Below are 20064 nucleotides of genomic sequence, written 5' to 3'. Positions count from 1 at the left end.
AAACCTTGAGTGCAAGTGTCTACTTGAACCATTGTGATTGTAAGACCTCTAACATCCTTGTACTGCTCACATTCCCTCTTGAGATAAACCTGGCTGCTCAGCTCGCTACCACTGTGTCGTACAGATTTATACCAAAGGTTGGTTTTGCTTACACCTGTAGTCCTAATTGTATGTGGTGGTCCCAGAGGGCACTGCATGCAATTCTGCCTAACACACACATTACATTATGGGAAAAATAATCCCAATATGTCCAAATGGCTAATATAATCAGTCAAGGAGCAACACGTGTTAACTAAAAAGATTTTAATCAAACCCAGTTCTTTCCCAAGAAAAACAGCTTTCAATCACAAGCATGATGCTGAAAAGACATGGTAGAGAATTTAGTGGTATTTGCACTTTCCAATGTACTCCTCTGAATGGTCAGATCGATTATCAAAACCATTCAAAGAACAGGCATTAAAAACAGTTTTGTAAAAGTATATGATGTTTACCAGAGCTGTACATCATAAAGTTGCATTAACTGTGTGATTCAATTTTCTTAAAGAAGCGCACATGTTGGCACTAATATTTTTATCATTCAAATGCCACTGTATTGCACTATGCAACAGGTTAATGATGCAAAATACGGAGAATGTTTGATACACAGGAAGTTGGTTTAATTAAAATTATTCAATTATGATTTGGGAAAGGTCAAGATAAAAAGATTTTACACTTCATTTAAAATGTTTTTTAATGGTCTATTCTCTAAATAGGGTCAGCACTGGTAACTTGTCACTAGGAGTTTTTGAATTTAGTTTATATTACAGGGCATAGGGCTCTGTGTCCAACTCATTCCAGTTTTGGCACAACAGCTCTACCAAATTTCCATAAAAAATAAATATAAGGCCCAACGCAGGCGTTGCAACCACCCATTATTTCCCAGTCAATTATCACACGTCTCAAAAATATCTGGGCAGACAATAGCTCATGGAAAGTCAGCAGATAGCGTATCTACTTAAGGACGTTATTTCAAGTCAAGTGGCACCAACTTAATTTTAACATTTCAACTCAGAGCCTTCAATCAAATGCAAGAATTTTAGGAACTGGAATAACGTACATCTAACTTGGAGAGGGCACATCAATTTACTTAAGATGCAGATTATCCCAAATCTTATTTCTCTTTAAATCCCTATCTAGGTATGTAAAATCCATAGAGTTCACATGAATTTAAAAATGTATGTAGTAACTTGAGTAGGGTGGGCGGAGAAGACACACTGAGGCCACATTCATCAGCAGCTTGATTAAAACTGTAGGCAGTTTCAATGGTGCAGATACTCACCATTTTGACTGGAAGCTCACCCAGGTCTACCAATCTTAGATAAAAGGAGGACTCCTGTAGCCATTCCATGAATCACCATAGGAGAAAAGACCCCTACAAAGAAATGCAGCCAGTGACAACCTTTGCAGATGTCCAGCAGCAACGCGAACTAAATCCTGGTGAAGCCCTGCTCCTTTGCGTGATCTCAGGACGACCCCAGTTGGTGCTTCAACCCCTGGACCGGTGGTTAAAACAAACCTCAATCACCTGCTCTACAATCCGTGCCTTCCGGAAGTGTTCTGGACCAGCCACTGGACTGAACATGCTCTCTCCTGGGCTAACTCGCTACAGCCATCACCATTCCGAATATATCCTTGGAGCATGGAGGATCTTCAGGTTATACTACAAGGTGCCTGCTATTTAATTTACAGCCTTCTTGCATCAATGGAAGGCGTGCAGAACCTGCTCCTTTGTTGGTCAACTGAAGACCACCCATCGCTGCCTGATCGTGGTGACTCACATTGCAATGAGCCGACTTCACTCCTTGAGTTGGTTGTATGTCGCATGCTGCAGAGAAGTCCATCTTTTCTCCTCAATGGTGTTCGGCTGGATGGTGCCTGGAATCGAGATTCAAGCACTGTGACCGACCGGATCCAAATCGTGCATCTGAAAGTGGCCACTGCACACGCAACCCTCTGTGCCTCCCATGACCAGACCAAACACAGAAGAACATGTTCTCAACGGAATCTGGTACCTCAACAGTGGTCACTGGAGAAATAAGAGTAAGGAGAGAAAGGGGGGAGTGAGGTGGGGGCAAGTTAACACACCTGTCCACATCTTGCATAGCCTTACATGGTCATGAAGTCCTGTCTTTATCGCTCTCCTTCCTGCCTTAGATTGGTGGTGATCAGGGTCAAGAATCCCACTCATGGGCCTACCCTAGTATACTGGGATTGAGAGAGTTACTTAACTGAATTTTCCTCAACTTTTGGAACACTTAAATAGCAAACCTACCTAAAATGTTTAACTTTAGAAACAATGACTTTAGGGCACAGGGCCCCAATCCATCTTAGGGCTAGCCTTACATGCGCTAGGGAACTGTTCTAGGATTGCTCACAATTGCTTCTACTGATTTGTATATCCGAGTACTTACCTGAATTAATATGGCTATTGAATCATGCTGTTCCATTGTCTCTGAAATAAGAAAGTACATATATTTTTTTTATAATAAGTGTGTGACGATATTTGCCTAGAGGTTTCATTGCTTAGTGTAGAGGAGGTGGGACCCGTCTTCTCCTTAGTCCCCGCCCCCTTGCCACCATCTTATTGGGATGACAGACGAAGAGCCATGATGGGGAACACATGCCTGACTCCTTGCAATATACCTGGACCACGTAGAGTATATGAGAGACGATATGCACTCAGACAACCCTTCAGAGTGCACCCACAAGCTAACATAGTGGAGGAAAGTTACCAAGAAGGATGTACTTTGCCAAGTTGTCGAAATGCAGCCATGAACAGAATAGATGAGTGTTAAAACTAAAGTCTGACGAAATCTTGTATCCTGGCTTGCAACATTGTGTTACTACTGACTTCTGCAATTGTATTCGCTCTCCACTCTTGCTTCTCCACTCATTTTGGACTGCTTACTCTGTTCTCTCCTCATTTCCCTTCTCCCTTTTCTTATCTCCTCCCCTTACTTTCATCTATGCACTTACTCTATCAGAATTGTCCCTGGACCTAATATGATAACCTCGTCTGTTTCCTCCACCCTCCTATTACTGTTTTTTTCCTCCCCCCCCACCCCTCCAGCACGATCTGAAATGTCGTCAGGCCTAGTATGATAGTCGTTTGTTTTGTTCCTCCCCTCCCTTTCTGCACCCCTCTCCCTCACCTTTTGTTTTTCTCCGGCTCTACCAGAAATGTCGTCAGGCCTAGTACGGTAGTTGCCTGTCTGTTTCCATTTCCTTCCCACTCTCCCCCCACCCTTCCTTATCTATGTCTTAGCTCTTGCACTATCTGAAATGTCATCAGGCCAAGTACGATAGTTAATTTCACATCCTTACTGTTCATGGCCTGTAAGAATGTGGTTGTATTTTCCCTTGTTCCCTCCCTTGCCTTGAAGCGCTTTGAAACACATTGTGTATAGGCGCTATACAAATAAACAATCATATCAAACTAATGACATTAAGAAGATATAAGAGCATATGGTGAAACAATATGAAAATACTTAAGAATGACGATGTAACTGAATCACTAAAAGAAACTTACTCCATGATACAGTAACCATGAACACAAAAGAATGAAGTGACTCACTGGTCAATAACTGTAAATACGCTGAAATGCAAGGTAGAAAGGATACAAAGAAGCTTGCTTATGAGCGGAATATATTCAACTTTTAGGACTACCATCAGAAGAAAATGGACGACTGCTTATGTCTATCAACTAAGTTACCTCAAAATACGAGTCCAAGATCTTGAAATGAAGATGACAAAGCTGTTTTCCCTTGCAAAATAGAGTAGCACATTGGCTTGGAACCAAGGATGCTATTTCGAGAGATGAAGGAAAAGCACAAAGGGCGTCTAACGAGCAGACCACGGATACCAAGTATTGGACAATTAAAAGGGCAAGTTTATATGGGATTGAGTGAGCACATTTCCAAAGGCCAAGAGGAGCAACTGCAACCAAATGGTGTTAAATGCACAAACATGGACAATGCCATGGTCTTGTAACACGTGATGGAGAGCTCGTGAACACTGGCTATTCATTAAGTCTGAATCTAAGATAATGGTGTGCCTACACTCGCTCCAATGTCGTGAGACAGTGCAGACTGGCATGGTCTGCCGTCAAACAGAAGACACTGGCATGAGGCTGTTAGGGAAGTTTTCCTAAAGTCCTACTGGCAGTAATACTTTAATAAGCTATCCCTGTGGTTTGTAGATCCCCAACTCATAGTAACAGTCTGTACTAGCTCAGGACCTTGGTAGTGTGGCATAGCAGTCTGACTTATCTTAAGAGGAAGCTGTGAGCTGTAGGTAAGTACTCCAAATCTTAGACAGGCACAAAGAAGCACTTGCACGTATATGTATATAAAAGTTATCTTTTTTATATGTACACCAGAACCACTTTAAATACTTCAGACAGTAACGGTAGAACACTTAGGAATTCAAGATAATACGCTTCAAATGGTACTTTCACTTTTGTGTTTGTTCGCAGTAACAATTGTAGCAATGTTAGAAAGGGAAAGGCAAGCTTATCGTATCATCTGTAATTGCGAACTTGTGGTTTTCAACAGGTTATACGGTAATGCATTTACTCTGCAAACACATATAGAAGTCACTTAAAGGGAGGAAAATAAGGGATTAGTGCAACATGAGCTTAGTTCAAGGTTCTAGAGATGGTTTCTTCGCCTGGCAAGTCGTTTAAGTCCAAAAACGCAACCCTAGCTAAAGGCAACTTGGAGAAGGCTTGAAGTCTTGACAAACAGTGGATGATGAAGAGCTCCTGCGGATCTCTTCCAGTGTCTATAGTTATTGAAGCAGGTGCACTCTAACGCTCTAGGGAGGCTTCTCTGAATCAGGTAAGCAAGACCCTTTTCCCCCACAGTACCTTGAGTTTGAGAAAAAAGTGTTTGTGTTGGCTTCTCTACAATGTGGCAGCTCTGGACCCCACCTCCGGATTCCTTTGTCTGGTGATGAAAGGGAGGACAATGGACAGTGTATTTCAGCAGCAGTCTCGGGGGGGGGGAATCTGAGGCACAACTTTGAGCAACTTCTTCGTTCACTCTGCATTTTGGGAGCCTTTTCAGCCGCACCAACAAAGGACACGGATCGCCAGGTCAATAATCTTTGCCTCCTGCAGTCCCACACTCTGATGAGGGGGTCTGGGCGAGTTGGATACGAGGGTCCTGACAGGCTCAGCACAGATTTGGACAGATTAGGCCTATAAAGGAAGCACTCAAAAAGACATCAGGTCTGATGGCAATGGGGTTCCGCAGCTCTGGCAACGCCTAGGATCTTGTGAGATGGTTTGTTTCAAAGTACGTCTTGGGACTGGTTGTTCCCACCAGCCTAAGGGAAGGAAGAGTCCTCTTCAGAGCTCCTCTGTCGCATATAAAATGGGGTCAGGACAGCAGTGGTCGCGTCACGGTCTTGCAAAGTGTGTGCAGGCATCTCTGGTCATCAGTTACTTCTGTTTCCTGTGGTCGACTTGCTTTACACTCTAGAAGCCTCACCTTCTATACAGTTCCAGCACACACTCCTCTGCGATCTCTATAAGCATTTTACAGAAAGGGGCATTTGGCTGTCCAATCAGGACAGCCAGACCCCCCCCCCCCCTGTGGGAGCTGGTCCTATTCAGGAACTCTAGCAGACAAAGGACAGGGGCGGGGGGGCGGAAGACTCCTCCCCCACTTCCTGCCTGCCCAGACACACTGTAGCCTAGGCGGAATACCTACTGGTTCCCGACAAAGGAAAAACACACGCACACACAGACCTCCCCCCTCCCAGAATGGTAGAAGGGCTAATAAAGAACCACACTAGTAATGTCAAAAAAGAAGGGAGACCCCAAGTTGGTACGTGGGTGGCCCTAATGTGCACCACAGAGGCTATTGACAGCCTGCGGCATAAGAAATACACACTAGTTGGAAGAACACGTCCCCTGCTATCAGCAATAACTAGGTTATGGTCTAGGACTAAAAAGTCACAGGAGCAGAGAGAATGGGGATACTAAGTAGGTGAAGTTTAGGTGGTGTGTGCCCATCTCTCAGACTATACAGTTTGGGAGAGATATTAAGTAGCTCTCTACCCTTAAGAACTGTAGTTAGTTAAGGATATAGGAAAAAGAATCTTAAAGGAAAACCCCAAGGGTCCCCTTGTGTGCTGCAATAATAAAACACAGATGCCTTTATGAGCTATGGAGTAGACAGACTCCATAGTACAGGTAGAATAGAGTTCCAAAAGACATCCCAAACGAATGAATGGAAAAGGCTCTACTCATTCGAGATTAAAGGAAAAATGTCCAGAAGTCCAGCAAATAGTGCTAGGGGTCTCACTAGGAGAGGGTATAAATCACAATAATGATAAGTCCCACCTAACAGGCCTACCGATGAGAGAGGGTAGAGTAATTGGGAAAACAAGGGGAGAGCCGACGTATCTTCAAGCACCTGCATTTCCTTTCTATGTACGTGCTGCTAGCGAGCCGAATGTCCAAGGTTGGATTTGGGTTGTCAACCAATCATAAAAGCCTGCCATGCACTTTTACATACAATGTTACAAAGTATTATTCCGCTGCCACATTTTCTGCTATGATGAGTATATTGTACCACGTGTATAGAACTAGCTCAGGGCGTGTCCTATAGATAAGGGGCCGCCTATGAGAAACTAATATTCATGCATTCTATACATAGACATGTTCCCCCAATCCAATCCCATCCCTCATTAGGTTTTACAGTTTGCCACGTAGGATGACATCATAGATGACGCATGTAGCATTATATAAACCGAGTACAATTAAGACGACAGTCTGACCCTGCATAAATCGGTTTGAGTGTTTACTCACCCTGCTTTACTTCTTTGAGATTAAAGCAGTATTTCACCATTTCACCTTGATTCTGTCCGGTTATTTGGTCCGAGATATTTTACTGGTAATTCCATCTAGCACAAAGACGATTCAAAGTGCTAGAGCATATTAGTGTACATTTTAAAAATCTAATAAATTATTGGACTTACCTCTCTAACTGGAATTATTGGTGGTGCTCTATGTGGACTGGTAGCCATAGGCCACTCAACACCCCTGCCAAGTATAAGCCCTACTGCTCTGGTTACCTTACTGGATTGGGTTTAGTTAGACTTTGATGTCTTTCCTGGTCACCATAATAGATTAGCCTCCCAAATTCCACCCCTCATGATTGATTTTGGAAATCCATCTTGAAAGCGAAGGACAAGGAAAACTGCAGCACTGCCAAAGTACTACAAGCAAACTGGCCCAGATTCCTCTCTCCGCACCAAGGACAATCCTCCTTCCGCCCTGTGACCAGCACTTGTGGGTGTATGGTTCTTGGTACAACCGTCTGATATGTGGATGTAAGTTGTTGACTTGTGCTTTGTTTCTGGTGGACAATGTCCGAGCATACTCTGTTGATTATCTGGCCACGGTAATGGATTTCTCTAAACTAAGCTCCTTAATCAGCAAGAGTCTCTCGTAGCTTTGTCATCAGTTCCTCACATGATCTGCTCACAATCGAGCTTTCTGGGAGATGTCCAAAATCGCACTACTTGGCCAGGCCACGTAGGGATGCAGTAGGTGTTCACTTTCTCATTCAAGTTTTGTCATTGGGAAAAGAAAGTGATGTTCCATAAGCACACTTCTACTGGGGCCAAACTGCTCCTCTATTGTTGCATCAATAGCTTTCGACCAGGTTAATAGAGCTACCCTGTGGGTAAAGTGGGGGAAGCTGGGTTGCCCAACCTGGTTAGTGCAAATGTTCAGGGAGTTGCATGCCAATAATTGGGCGTGCGTACTTCTGGACAACAGGGGCACAGTGACATTTTGGGTGAAGATCACAAGGGGAGTCAGGCAAGGACGTGTCTGGGCTCCCCCGTTTAATTTGTACTTATCTGATCTGACATGCCCACCTAGGATTGGTGGGGTCCATGTTATATATGTTATGCACGGACGACCTGACAACGTTTGCCCATACCGTCTCAGCTAAATGAGCTGACCAACTTTGCGGTTCAACATGACCTGGCGATCAATCTTGACAAAACCCAGATCATGTTAGTAACCAATAAAACGGTGAGTAGGGTGAAATGGAAGACTAATCTGGGGTTGGTCAATTATACGCCCTTTTAACAATATTGAGTTGAATTTGGCCCTCAGGGTTATGGTAAGTTAATTGAAAACCAATTTAGAAGGGCTAACCAGCTCACTGCTCAAATATCAAAAGGTGTAACAGGCCGGTTTTTCCTCACCGGTGTGACCAAATTGTTTAAGCAGTGCTTTTACCTGGTGGTGCGATATGTATGGTCTCTGTCTATACGTGACCTAGCACGGGTGGATCTAATTAAAGCAAGGTTTTAGCTTGAATTATAAGGTTTACAGTCTTCCTGCCCTGTTCAATTTGTACACTTCGAGTTGGGCCTGAGTATTTTTTAGGGCTTTGGAACCTAAAACATTGGTTTACTCTACATAAAATCAAGAACAAACCCAGTTTGTGGGGTGTTAAAATGTATGGAAGAGAATTATGTGAAGGGTAAACCCTCGGGTGGCGGACTTTACTGCAGTCTGGTCAAAGACTTGTTCATACAGATTAAATGGTACCCTAACTTTGAAGCTATGTGGACATATGGGAAGATTAAACAAGTCTTCGAGAAAAAAAACGTAATAGATGGGACTGGTATAACTACCATCACTTGGCAAGTTTCAAATGCTATGATGCTGGTTAGGGAGAATTTTCATTTCTGTGCCAATTCCCTTTAACCTTAGAGACCCCCCAGCTCTTTCGCTGGCCAGAGATGAACACCCCACCCTCTGCCTGGAGAAGCGTCTGACACTCAGAGTTGGAAGTGGATGAGTGGAGGCCTCAAGAAGAAAGATCCATAGGGACGGTTGTAGTATAGACGCTGGCCCCAGAAAGCTTTGTGGACAATGCAGAGGGGGTCTTGAACTTGGAACCTTGCAGCCACCAGGAGCCAGCGGAGAGATTTTAGGGCTGGAGAGATACGATCCTGGGCTTGAGACCAAGGACAAATCTTGCAGTCCTGTTCTGGATTAGTTGCAGAGGGCGAAGTGTAGAGGCAGGCAGATTTAGAAAGAGGCTGATGCAGTAGTCCAGCTTAGAGAGAAGCAGGGCTCTGGAGACAGTGAACTTCTGGGGGAAATAAGAAAAGGAAGAATACCTCTGAGGAGGTGAAGCTGGTAGTGTGACTTCTTTGAGATGTCTGAGATGTGAGCAGAGAAGGAGAGGGTGGAGTCAAAGATAACACAAATAATCTTTGCTCACAGAAATGTGCGGGTGGAGGGCCCAGGGTGGCCTGCCAGAGGGCAAGACGGAAAGCGGGAGCAGGGGTCCCAATGAAAAGGATGTCAAGTCTTAGTTTGGGAGAATGTTAATTTCGGTGCCAATTCCCTTTAACCTTAGAGACCCCCAGCACTTTTGCTGGACTCAGAGCTTTTGATTTTAACTCTTGAGCGAGTGGGACTTTTTTCTCACTCACTTTTCTGAGTAGAATTTGAATTTTGTGTTTCTTACTGTTTAACAGTCTGGTAAACTCCATAGGCATCTGCTTTTTTGCATCATTGTGACACATAGCACCTTTTGAGCAGTGCCACTGAGAAGTCCATGTTTAACTACATTTTCTTGTGTGAACTACTGTTCCCAAGAATAGTAAGATGACTCCTGTTTTACTTACCTTTTCTTTGCAGATCCAGCACACACCACCCTATATGGAGCGCTGTGGGTTTACACAGTAACTTCTTTAACCCATTCCTTGTGTAACATTTTGTTATAGTAACTCACATGAATGTCTGGTGGCAGTAGTTTCATTTTTAATACCTAGTGACATGTATCTGCAGGCCGATTCATCAGCTGCAGTACAGCAGCAAACGGTGACCTTTTTCCCAAAATGGCCAATCTTCTTTTTTAGCCATTGCTCATCAGTTTGTGCCTTCTGGGTGTTGACTGTTTGAATCTGGTTTGAGTCCTTTGTGAATTTTGCCTTTGGTGTGCCTCAGCCCTGAATCCCGCCCAGGCTTCAGTGTGTCTGCAAAGGCAGGAAGTGAGGGAGGGTCGCAAAACTTTCCTGTCCTTTGTCTCTAGGTCTGCCTGAGTGAAACAAATTCTGATTGGCCAGCTGGCTGTCCAGGAGGACAGCCAGCCTTGCGGGGCGATTGACAGCCTAGGGCTGTGAATGAATGGGACCTTGCTTAAAAGGCGAGGTTTTTGGAACTAGAGGCAGAGTCAACCACTGGAGGAAATCCGACGAAAAAGACCTGAAGAGATGCCAACAGCACCCTCCTGGACCGCGAAGTGCCCGGTTAAGCCCTGCAGCTGTTCTGACCCCATTCCCATTTGGACTGTGAAGACCTGTACATGACAACTTCCTCCTTTGGGCTGGTGGAACCAACTAGCCTTTTGACAAGCTTCATTTTGCGCAACCCCCCCGACTTGCTGTGACTTTCCAAGGATGATGAATCCCAATGCACGGGGACCCCTGACCATCATCAAGTGCACTGTCGTCAGAAGTGCGAATCCAGCCAAAACTTTGTGGGCCTCCAGAAGACAACAGAAGCAGGAAATCTTCATCCAGAGTCCCCTCACCAGAGTCCAGGACGGAGGTATCAATTAACATCTTTGGTACTGAGAAAAAGGCAACAAAAACACAAAAGGCAGCTGAATCAAGGAGAATCCATTGCTGCAGAGCTATTCCCTGGAGTACTGCTGCAGAAACCTGCGAGCCAACCCCCCTTTCGTCACCACGACCAAGGACAAGGTAAAAAGGTCTGCTACACTGCAACAGGCAGGCATCGAGCTGAAACTAATTCTTCTGTTCACAGGTACTGTGGGGCTTGGGGTACATCTACCTTTTGCCAATTGTGGCGCTCCGTTAAGGATAATTCTCAGAAATCTGCCAATTCCTCGCCACCTTAGAGATCCCCAGCACTTTAGCACTTTCATTTTTAACCTGGAGAGAGCGAGACCCTTTCCCCCCCCCCCCCACTAGCTCATATTTTAATGTGATTTTGAACACTTTCTTTTGGTTATGGAGTCTGACAAACTCCATAGGCATCGTCTTTTACTTTGTGTCACACAGCACCTTCAGTGCAGTGGCACAGGGAAGTCCTTCAGATTTCCCAAAGGGTTAAATACCTGCTCTTGAAAAAAACAATTGTTTCCAAGAGCAGTGAAGTGAAATTGACTAATTACATTTGTAACTTTCTGACCCAGCACACACTATCTTACAATAGGGTGCTGGAGGGGCTACTTCGTATCCCCTTTGTCTAGTTTCTTATGTAACATTTTTAGGTTACCCTTTCCTCGATGAATGGCTGGTGGCAGTGGTTTACTTTTGTGTCAAAATGACCGTGGTCTTTTTTTGGCATTTCTTTGTGGATAGGTCCTTCAGATTTACTGTGCGCACCAAACCAGGTCTGGTCCCTTAGGTTTGTTTTGCCTTTGGTGAGATTCACGAGTGAAGCCCGCCTCTGGCTCCAGGGTGTCTGGAAGCAAGGGAGGTGCCCGAAACTCCCTGTGCTTGGTCTCCTATGAGACAGTAATGCACTCTTAGACTATTGGCCAGCTGGAGGTCTAGCAAGGATAGCCATTCTGCTGGGTGACTGACAGCTAGGCTGGAATGAATGGGAGAAATCTGTATTAAAAGGCGAGACTTTTTGGCTTGGAAGGACAGTCGAATAATGGACACAGGAATCCGAAGAAGAACTTGGAAGAGACGCTGTTAGGGAGAATTCTCATAAATGTGCCAAATCCTCCCACCTTAGAGCCCTACAGCTCTTTTGCTAAACTTTGGGACTTTGACATTTTTAATTTGTAGTACTTTATTATCTGTTTTAGTGTATATAGAAATTGATATGTTCGATTGTTGTGTAATACTATGATTTATAACAGATTTATTATTAAAATACCTTGGTAAGTCCCACTTTTTATAACTCAGTTTTAGGATTAAGCATAAAACTGATTATCTCCCTCTCAGCGAGACCCCCGACAGTTTTCACAGGAACTCTGGGCTTTTTTTCTTTTTCTCCTGAATGAGGGGAGCCTTTTTCCTCCCCATTCATTCTTACATGCTCTACCCATGGGAACTCATTGAGTCTTGATTTCATCCATCTCTCTCAAAGGCATCTGTGTTATACTTTTGCAGCACACAGCACACACTGTGCTGTGTTGCTGGGGACCCTTTGGGTTTTCCTTTTTATATTATTGTATTTTCCTTAAGAACTACCGGTATTAAGGAAAGAGGGATACTTTGTATCGTTGTTAAAACTTTGACTTATGAGAGATTAGTACACCAGCTTACGTGGGCCTTATCTTTGCTTTTATGACTTTTTGGTCACAGAGGCAACCCTACAGTTATGGCTGGTGGCAGTGGACGTGTTCTACCAACGTTTGTAGTATTTCCTACCGCAGGCTGTATCTCCAGCCCTGGTTAATCACAAAAGTGTCTGAGGACAGGAAGCATGGAAGGACCCTGAAAATCCCTGGTCCCTGTAAGGGAAATCCGAATAAAAGGTGAAGTTCCCGAGGCAGAAAGCAAGGTCGATCACTGGAACATCTCAAGACAGCCAGAGATGCCTGCAGACCCTTCCAGTAACCCAGAAAGCAACCACTGCTGTCCTGACCCAGTTTTCTTATCGACAGAGGAGCTCCGAAGAGGAAGACTCCTTCCCTTTGCCCTGAGACAAACTGCAGATTGAGCCATTCCCGACCCCCCCCCCCCCCCCCCCCCCCGAGGTGCTGAGAGTGCAAACCGCCAATACCAGGGGACCTCCAACCCATTTGCAATGAAAGGGCTTTGCATGGACGAATACTCGAGACCGAAGAAAGACTTGCTGAGGGTCCTTTCTCACGACTGCTGCTGTGATATCCCATTCAGAGTCCTTCCTTTTGTCACCAGACAAAGAAATCAGGAGAGCGGGTCCATCGCGGCTGCCCAGGAGAGAATTGAGCCGAGTTTTCAACTACCAACCACACGTACTGAGGCTCAAAGTAAAACTTACCTTAAGCCGAATAGACGCTGCAGTGTGACTGGAGTCGGATACAAGGTATTTGGGTGTACACCGATACCCCTGGCCTAGGCTTGACAGCTTGTGTCCTATTGGGTAGTCCTTTGCAGGGTCACTATAACTTGTGTTTTCTTGCCAAGCATTTTTATTTTAGCAACTAAAATATCAACTTTGCCTTTCATGCTGCTACATAAGACTTTTGTTCTACTCCTATACTGACTTTTGGCTAGTTCATGATTGGACTTACAAAGCATTAGAAGGCTTCAAAAGTGTTACTATAACTTAAAGCATTGCTAAAGTGTGAATAACCACGCGTGTCCTTCCTACAGACTTTGTATGATGTGTCTTTACAGATAAACGGTAATTGCATTCATGTAGTCAAATGCGAGTGCGCTATAGTACCGATAATACGGTAGAACCATCATTAGTGTCATTCTGTAACAATTGTAACCACCAAATACAATTTAAGCAGTCACCTATGCAAAGAATTGTTAATGATTAAAGTGTGTGTTGGTTAAGTATTTACCTACCTGCCTTGTGTATATAATAATACATGTATGTTTTTAGCATAACTTTTAGTGTGTAAGAGTTTCTTTGGACTATCGCATTTATTCGGTTCAGTGTACTTACCTACAGCTCACATCCTCCTCCTAGGATGAGTCTGGCTGATCTGCCATTGTACCAAGATCCTTTGTGTAGTACAGACTCATACTGAGATTTAAGGGGATAGTTGTTTAGAGTCTTACCTCCAAGGGGAATCAAGGAAAACTCCAGTAACAAAAATGGTGGTGATCGCAAATGAATCTGCATATCCCACTTGACCATCAATTGCTGTATTGGAAAAATATAATACCCTGAAGCATAATCATTTCAGTCAGATAGCACAGCAAGTATAGCACTCGCTTGGACATCTGTGCAGAGCCTGCCGACGAAGGATCGAACCCCGGCAGGGCCAAACGCAAGCCTTTCATCCTTCCGAGGTTGATAAATGAGCACCACACACCGTGGGTAATAAGCAGCGCTTACATGCCTGAGGGTTCGTAGCGCTATATAAAATGCAAATTATTATTATTTCTTATACTCAAATGGTTTCAAGTAAAATAATCCTGTCAGTCAAGACGACTGCATCATCTATAATTCATCCATGAAATCATGCGTCATGGTTAAAATATGCTTGAGCGGTAGCTAAATTAATTTTAAATGCCATACTATCTGGGAACCATTCATTCAATATCTTTCAGTCGTTACATTTTGGGCCAATACGCTTTTAATCGTATTGTAACACATGAATGCTGTATACTAACTGTATTTAAGAAAAGGTCTGTACATTCAATAATTACATTGTTACAAACTGTTTAACGATGTTTGAAAAATAAACATTTAAGAAAATACATAAATATAAAGTCAGCTGGCTTTGCCAGCAGACATGGTTTATCTTGAAGTAGAAAAGTGAGTACATATCAAGGATCAGTACTCCCTTCAGTGGACTAAGGTTTACTAGGTGTTTATATACAAGACATTCTTTACCCTGTTCATTTATGTAGCGCCTGAATTGTTGAATCATTATAGGAAAGGTAGAATTAGTCAGTCAAAGACTGCTGAAGAACCTTCAATTTTCAAAACTCAAAATAGATTACGTTAAAAAAAAAACCAAAAAAAAAACAATTGAAGTTTAACTTCACCCCATCTTTGTGTTGATAAGGCTCTGTCCCAGTTTCCCTGTATTAAATGAACATATTACCCTCTGCCACTGAAAGCTCTCTTCGACTTGGAGGGTTGCTGAATAATTCTTTTCCAGAGGAGAGCGACGGTTTTGTTTCTAATGAATCATCAGGCAATAAAGAGGTAGCTAATCGCCTCGATCGTCTTCTTCGATGGCTGCGACCAGAGGACCTAGAAAGATTCATTGGCAGTGGTGTACCTAAAAAAAAAGATCTTTCAATGTTTATAAAAACAGGAAATGTGTTACTTTCAGAACTAGATGCGATATGGTCTCAAATAGCGCTCCTTTGACCCTTCTTTCACAAGAAAATGCATATAGGATTAAACGTTTTGAAAACATATTGTAATGTATGAAAACTTCATAAAAACATGAAACAGGTTCAAGTACAGAGTTAGAATGGTCATTTGTGAAGAAAGCAAATATGGTGTTAAGGGCATGTGAAAACCCACAACTGTAACATAACAGGCCAATCAGCAAAGATGCCTTCAGCAAAGCTACCACTATTACTGCCTTTGCCTCAATATCACTACTGAAATAATGTATAGAGTCAATAGCTACCCCTTTCATAGACGCACAGGAGGTGCACCTAAAGAAGTGCAATTTCATGTACTGCTGTACAGGTAGCAAGCAGTACGTAACATTGTACATGAAATTGCACTTTGTTACTAATCCACAAAATGCATTCCTTGGTTCCACTTGTATTCTATATCTTGTGTTATATAGGTTTCTGACTATTTTTAAATGTTTGTTTAGTTAACAATGAAACTTTGTTTTATGATACATCTATCTCTTGTGATCTCGGTGCTAGCATATAAAAATCTAGCGTCACTGTAGTTTAGGTGCACCTCCTGTGCATCTATGAAAGGGGTAGCCGTTGACTCTACATTATTTCTGATAGTCCCCACTCAACCTCCAGAGTCAGGCCCCCTAGACAAAAAATAAAATAAAAGAGGGTCCCTCGCCTCCTTATATATTTCAATATCACTACTGTCAGGACTAAGGCCTGCTATGCTCTAATTTTGGATCAGATCTCACTTCACGGAACCTAAAATCCTAACTATACATCCTGCTCTCCACGTGTACCCACTTGTGTTACTTAGTAGCCGTACTCCAATCCACACCCTTCATACCTATACTACCTGGCCGCTTATTTTACGCCTGCACCAGAGACTTGTCCGATGTAAACTGGCGTTGTATCCAACATTTTTTCTTGAACGTATATGCACCCTAATGTATTCCGCCTCCCTGGGCTACCTTCGTATGTTTTCTCGTCACTGTGCACGATATTAGTAATCTAAGGCCTTCACTTTGGCCTCTACGGCCATTCTTGCTGTAAGTATCTAGTGCCTTCAAGTATATATGGGATACATTACTCTCGGTAATAGTATTTCTGATGCTTGTAGCTGCTTAAATTCACATGCTGTGCATAGCCCAACATCTACTGGAAGCTGCAGAGTATTACAGTTGTTGCTTTCGAAACTCGAAAAGGGACGTCGACCGGGCATGGCAGTAATACTATCCCTAGTGTGACGTCCACTGTACCCATGATCCTTCACGCGTCGAGGTCCCTCAGATTGTTATTTTTTCTGACATGAGGAAGCATGAGGTTTAGCGCGAGTACAGTTATATCCAAGCAGATACCTATCAGACAAGCTCATAAGCATCCACGCGCCTTCTCTCCAAGGGGAGGAAGGGTGGGTCACATGTGAATCTAAGCAGATACATCACCAGAAATACAATTACGGTGAGTAACGTATCCCTTCTGAGTCTTGTGGAATCTGCTTGGATCACATGCTGTGCATAGATTAGCGAGCATTGGAAGGAGGTGGGACGCGAGACGGTTCATGAGCAAATAAGTGTCTTAGAACCGCCTGTCCCACTTGTGTATCTGTCTTGGAATGGGCGTCAATGCAGTAGTGCTGAGTGAAAGTATGTATAGAGCTCCAAGTAGCTGCTTTGCAAATACTGTCTAAAGGAACATTTGCAATGAAAGCCAGCGTGGCTCCAGTACCTTGTGGAGTGGGCCCTGGGCGTAAAAGGCAGTGGGCCTCATTACACGGACGGCGGTGGACCAAGGTGCTATTATAGCACCTTGGTCCATGCCGGTAAAATACTGGCACCGCCTTGGTGGAAAGGGGAATTACCGCCCTATTCCAAGGTTGGTGGGGCGGCAATTCCCCCTTCCCCATTGCCCTTCCCCATTCCTATTTTTGCCCCATAGGGCATAATGGGAATGGGGAAGGTGCTAATTACGGCACCGCAAATTGCGGTGCCGTAATTAGCTCCCTGGTCCCTTTGCGGGTTGGTTTTTAACACCTGCAAAAAGCAGGCATTAAATTGTCCAACCCGCAAAGGGACCTCGTAGTAAGGCGGTAAGGGTTTACCGGTAAAATACCAGTAAACCCTTACCGCCGTCCGTGTAATGAGGCCCAGTGTCTTATTTGAAAGGAAATAGCACAGTTGGATACATCCGACTATCCACCTTGAGATGGTGTTTTTAGAGACGCGATCTCCTTCTATGCCTGGCGCTATGGAGACAAACGGTTGATCTGTTTTTCTTAGCGGTCTGGTCTTGTCTACGTAGTAGAGGACTGCCTTCCTCACATCTAGTGTGTGGAGTTTTACCTCAGCTGAGCTTTTGGGTTCTTGGAAGAAAGCCGATAGCTCAAACTGGTTAACATGGAATTTTGAAATTAACTTTGGTGAAAACCTAGGGTGAGTTTGTGAAAAAAAAAGTTTGTCCTTATGTATAGTAAAGAAAGGATCCTGCACTGAGAGCTTGGATTTCGCTGACCCTTCTTATGGAAGCGATGGCTACTAAGAAGGCAGTTTTATAAGTCAAGTGTTTGAAACTAGATTTGTGCATGGGCTCAAAGAGGGGGCCACATTAAGGTCCAAACCTGGTGGGGAGTTAGAAATTGGAGGGTGGAGTCTCTTTACCCCTTACATAAATGCTTTGACCACTGGCACTTTCCACCATGACACCTTGTTATGGGAAGTGGTGCAGGCTGATAAGGCTGCCAGGTGCACTTTAAGCGAGTTAAACACTAATCCTGCATCCAATAGGTGGAGCAAATAGGTGACAACATTAGAAGGAGTACAATCAACTGGGTTGATTTGCTTATTCTGGCACCAAATAACGAATCGTTGCCATTTGTCATAGTAACAGTGCCTTGTATTAGGTTTTCTTGATTCTTTCAAGATATCCATACATCTCTGGGGTAAATTGAAATGTCAGAACTCTAGAACTTCAGGAGCCATGCTGCCAAGTTCATTGAGTTGAGCTGAGAATGCACGGTTAGCCCTTCGTGCTAGTAAAGTAGGTTGAACCGGCACGGGAGTTTGATGGGGGTTGCACACCACCGGTCTGCATAAGTGTGGATACCATGGTTGTCTCGCCCACACAGGAGCAACTAGGATGAGCGTCATCGGTTCCCTGTGGATCTTGTTCACCACCTTCCTCATCAGAGGGGTTGGTGTTAAAGTGTAGGCAAACATCCCTGACCAATTCATACGTAGGGCGTTCCCCTTGGAGCCTGGTTGGGGAAACCTGGACCCGAAGTCAGGGCATTGATGATTTTCGCTTGTGACGAATAGGTCTATAGTTGGAAATCCCCACTGGGAAAATAGGTGTTCTACGACCTCTTTGTGTAGACGCCACTCGTGTTCTTCTGGCAGGGGGTCACTACTCAGAGTCTGCTAGAGCGTCGAGTTCCCCTGAAACCTGTTGAGATGCAAGGGGCATCTTCCATCCGATTTGCCCATCTCCAGATTTTCTGTGCAAGTCTGGATAGATTTGGAGAGTGTGTCCCCCCCCCCCCCTGTTTGTTGATATAAAAACATTGCTGTGGTGCTGTCTGTTAGGATCTGCACCGACAGACTTGTTAAAGGGGGTTTGAATGCTTGGAGGGCTTTGAACACTGCTAGAAGTTCCAGCACGTTGATGTGGCTCTGAGCCGTAGAGTGAGACCACAGACCCTGAGCTGTGTGGTGAAGGTAGTGCGCCCCCCCCCCCACCCAGCTAGTGAGGCATCTGTTGTGACCACTGCTTGCATCTGTGGATCGTAGAAGGGTTTCCCCTTGGTCAGATTCTCTCTCATCCACCAGCAAAGATTTTGTACTAGTGTTGGCGAATCGACCACTAGATCGTTCCAATGACCGCTTGCCGGAGACTATTGTTTCACCAACCACTCTTGTACGGGTTGCATGCGCAGGCGCGCGTGTGGGACCAGGTAAATGCAAGATGCCATCATGCCTATTAAACGCATTGCTTTGCATACCCTTATCTGGTGGCCGGCCTGATAGTGTGGTATTTGCAGTAACAAGTTCTTTACCCTCTTCTTTGAGGGAAAGACTAACCCTTCCTCTGTGTATAGAATAGCTCCCAAGAACTGTTTCGGAGGTGCTGGGCACTAGGCTTGATTTTTTTCTCATTGATCGAGAAGCCCAATTGAAAGAGGAGGTTGATTGTTATCTGAATGTTTTGTCTGCAAATCAGAGGGGATTCCCCAGTTATGAGCCTGTCGTCCAAGTAAGGGTACACTGGGATTGCCTCCCTGCGCAGGTGCGCTGCCACCACTGCCAGTACCCTTGGTGAATACCCTTGGTGCCGAGGCTATTCCGAAGGGCAGCACCTTGAATTGGTAGTTCTGGTTCGCTAACTTGAAACAGAAGCGCTGGAAACATTGGAATATGAAAATAGGCATCTTTCATATCCAGTGTTGCCATGTAATCCCCTTTTTTAGAAGCGGGATTACTTGTATTGTGGTCATGCAGAACTTTTGTGGCTTGACATACATCTTTTTTGGGCACAATGAAGTAAGTTGAATATATACCCCCGTTTACCTGGTTGGCTGGGACCACTTCTATGGCGTCCTTTATTTGAATCGTTGCAATTTCCTCTAAAAGAATCAGTTGATGTTCTTCTGAGTGTACCTTGTGTCTCGGGGGGTGGGGGGGGGGGGTGATCGCGAGGTCTTTGAAGTTCTACACAGTAGCCCCCTGCTACCGTTGACAGCACCCATCTGTCTGAGGTAATACCCTTCCATGCGTGGGTGAAGTTGGAAATTCGTCCTACTGGAGATGCATGGGAGAGTACTTGGAGCAGAATGTCACTTGCTCTGAGGTGGCGTGCTACGTCGAGCTTGGCCTCTGCCCCGAGTACCACGACCTCTTTGTTGTCCTCGTGGCCTGGTTGTAACAAGATCCCCTCTGGGAATTCTGTCCCCGAAAGCGGCGAAAATTGCCATTGCCCCTCTGTCCCGTGGGTTTATTTGAGAGCTGGCCCAAAGACTTAAGGGTTTCG

At 44.4% G+C, this 20064-nt stretch overlaps 1 protein-coding gene across 6 annotated transcripts in view; it reads right to left on the bottom strand.

Moving 5' to 3' along the window:
* Window positions 1–20064, bottom strand: part of PHF20L1 (PHD finger protein 20 like 1) — a 1153412-nt gene that overhangs the window by 797766 nt on the left and 335582 nt on the right. For all 6 annotated transcript variants that reach the window (XR_011278670.1, XM_069621650.1, XM_069621651.1 and 3 more), the window contains one exon: window positions 14778–14957. Coding sequence is in view for 5 of the 6 variants with exons in the window: in XM_069621650.1 (XP_069477751.1) it covers window positions 14778–14957 (180 nt within the window). In the remaining variant the exon portion in view is untranslated. The remainder of the gene's footprint in view (window positions 1–14777; window positions 14958–20064) is intronic.

The sequence above is a fragment of the Ambystoma mexicanum genome, chromosome 5q, assembly GCF_040938575.1.
Source record: "Ambystoma mexicanum isolate Mex_15411 chromosome 5q, UKY_AmexF1_1, whole genome shotgun sequence".
In the NCBI taxonomy this organism is placed as follows: domain Eukaryota; kingdom Metazoa; phylum Chordata; class Amphibia; order Caudata; family Ambystomatidae; genus Ambystoma; species Ambystoma mexicanum.
Note: the sequence above shows the minus strand (reverse complement) of the source record. Positions and strands in the feature narration are given on the sequence as shown.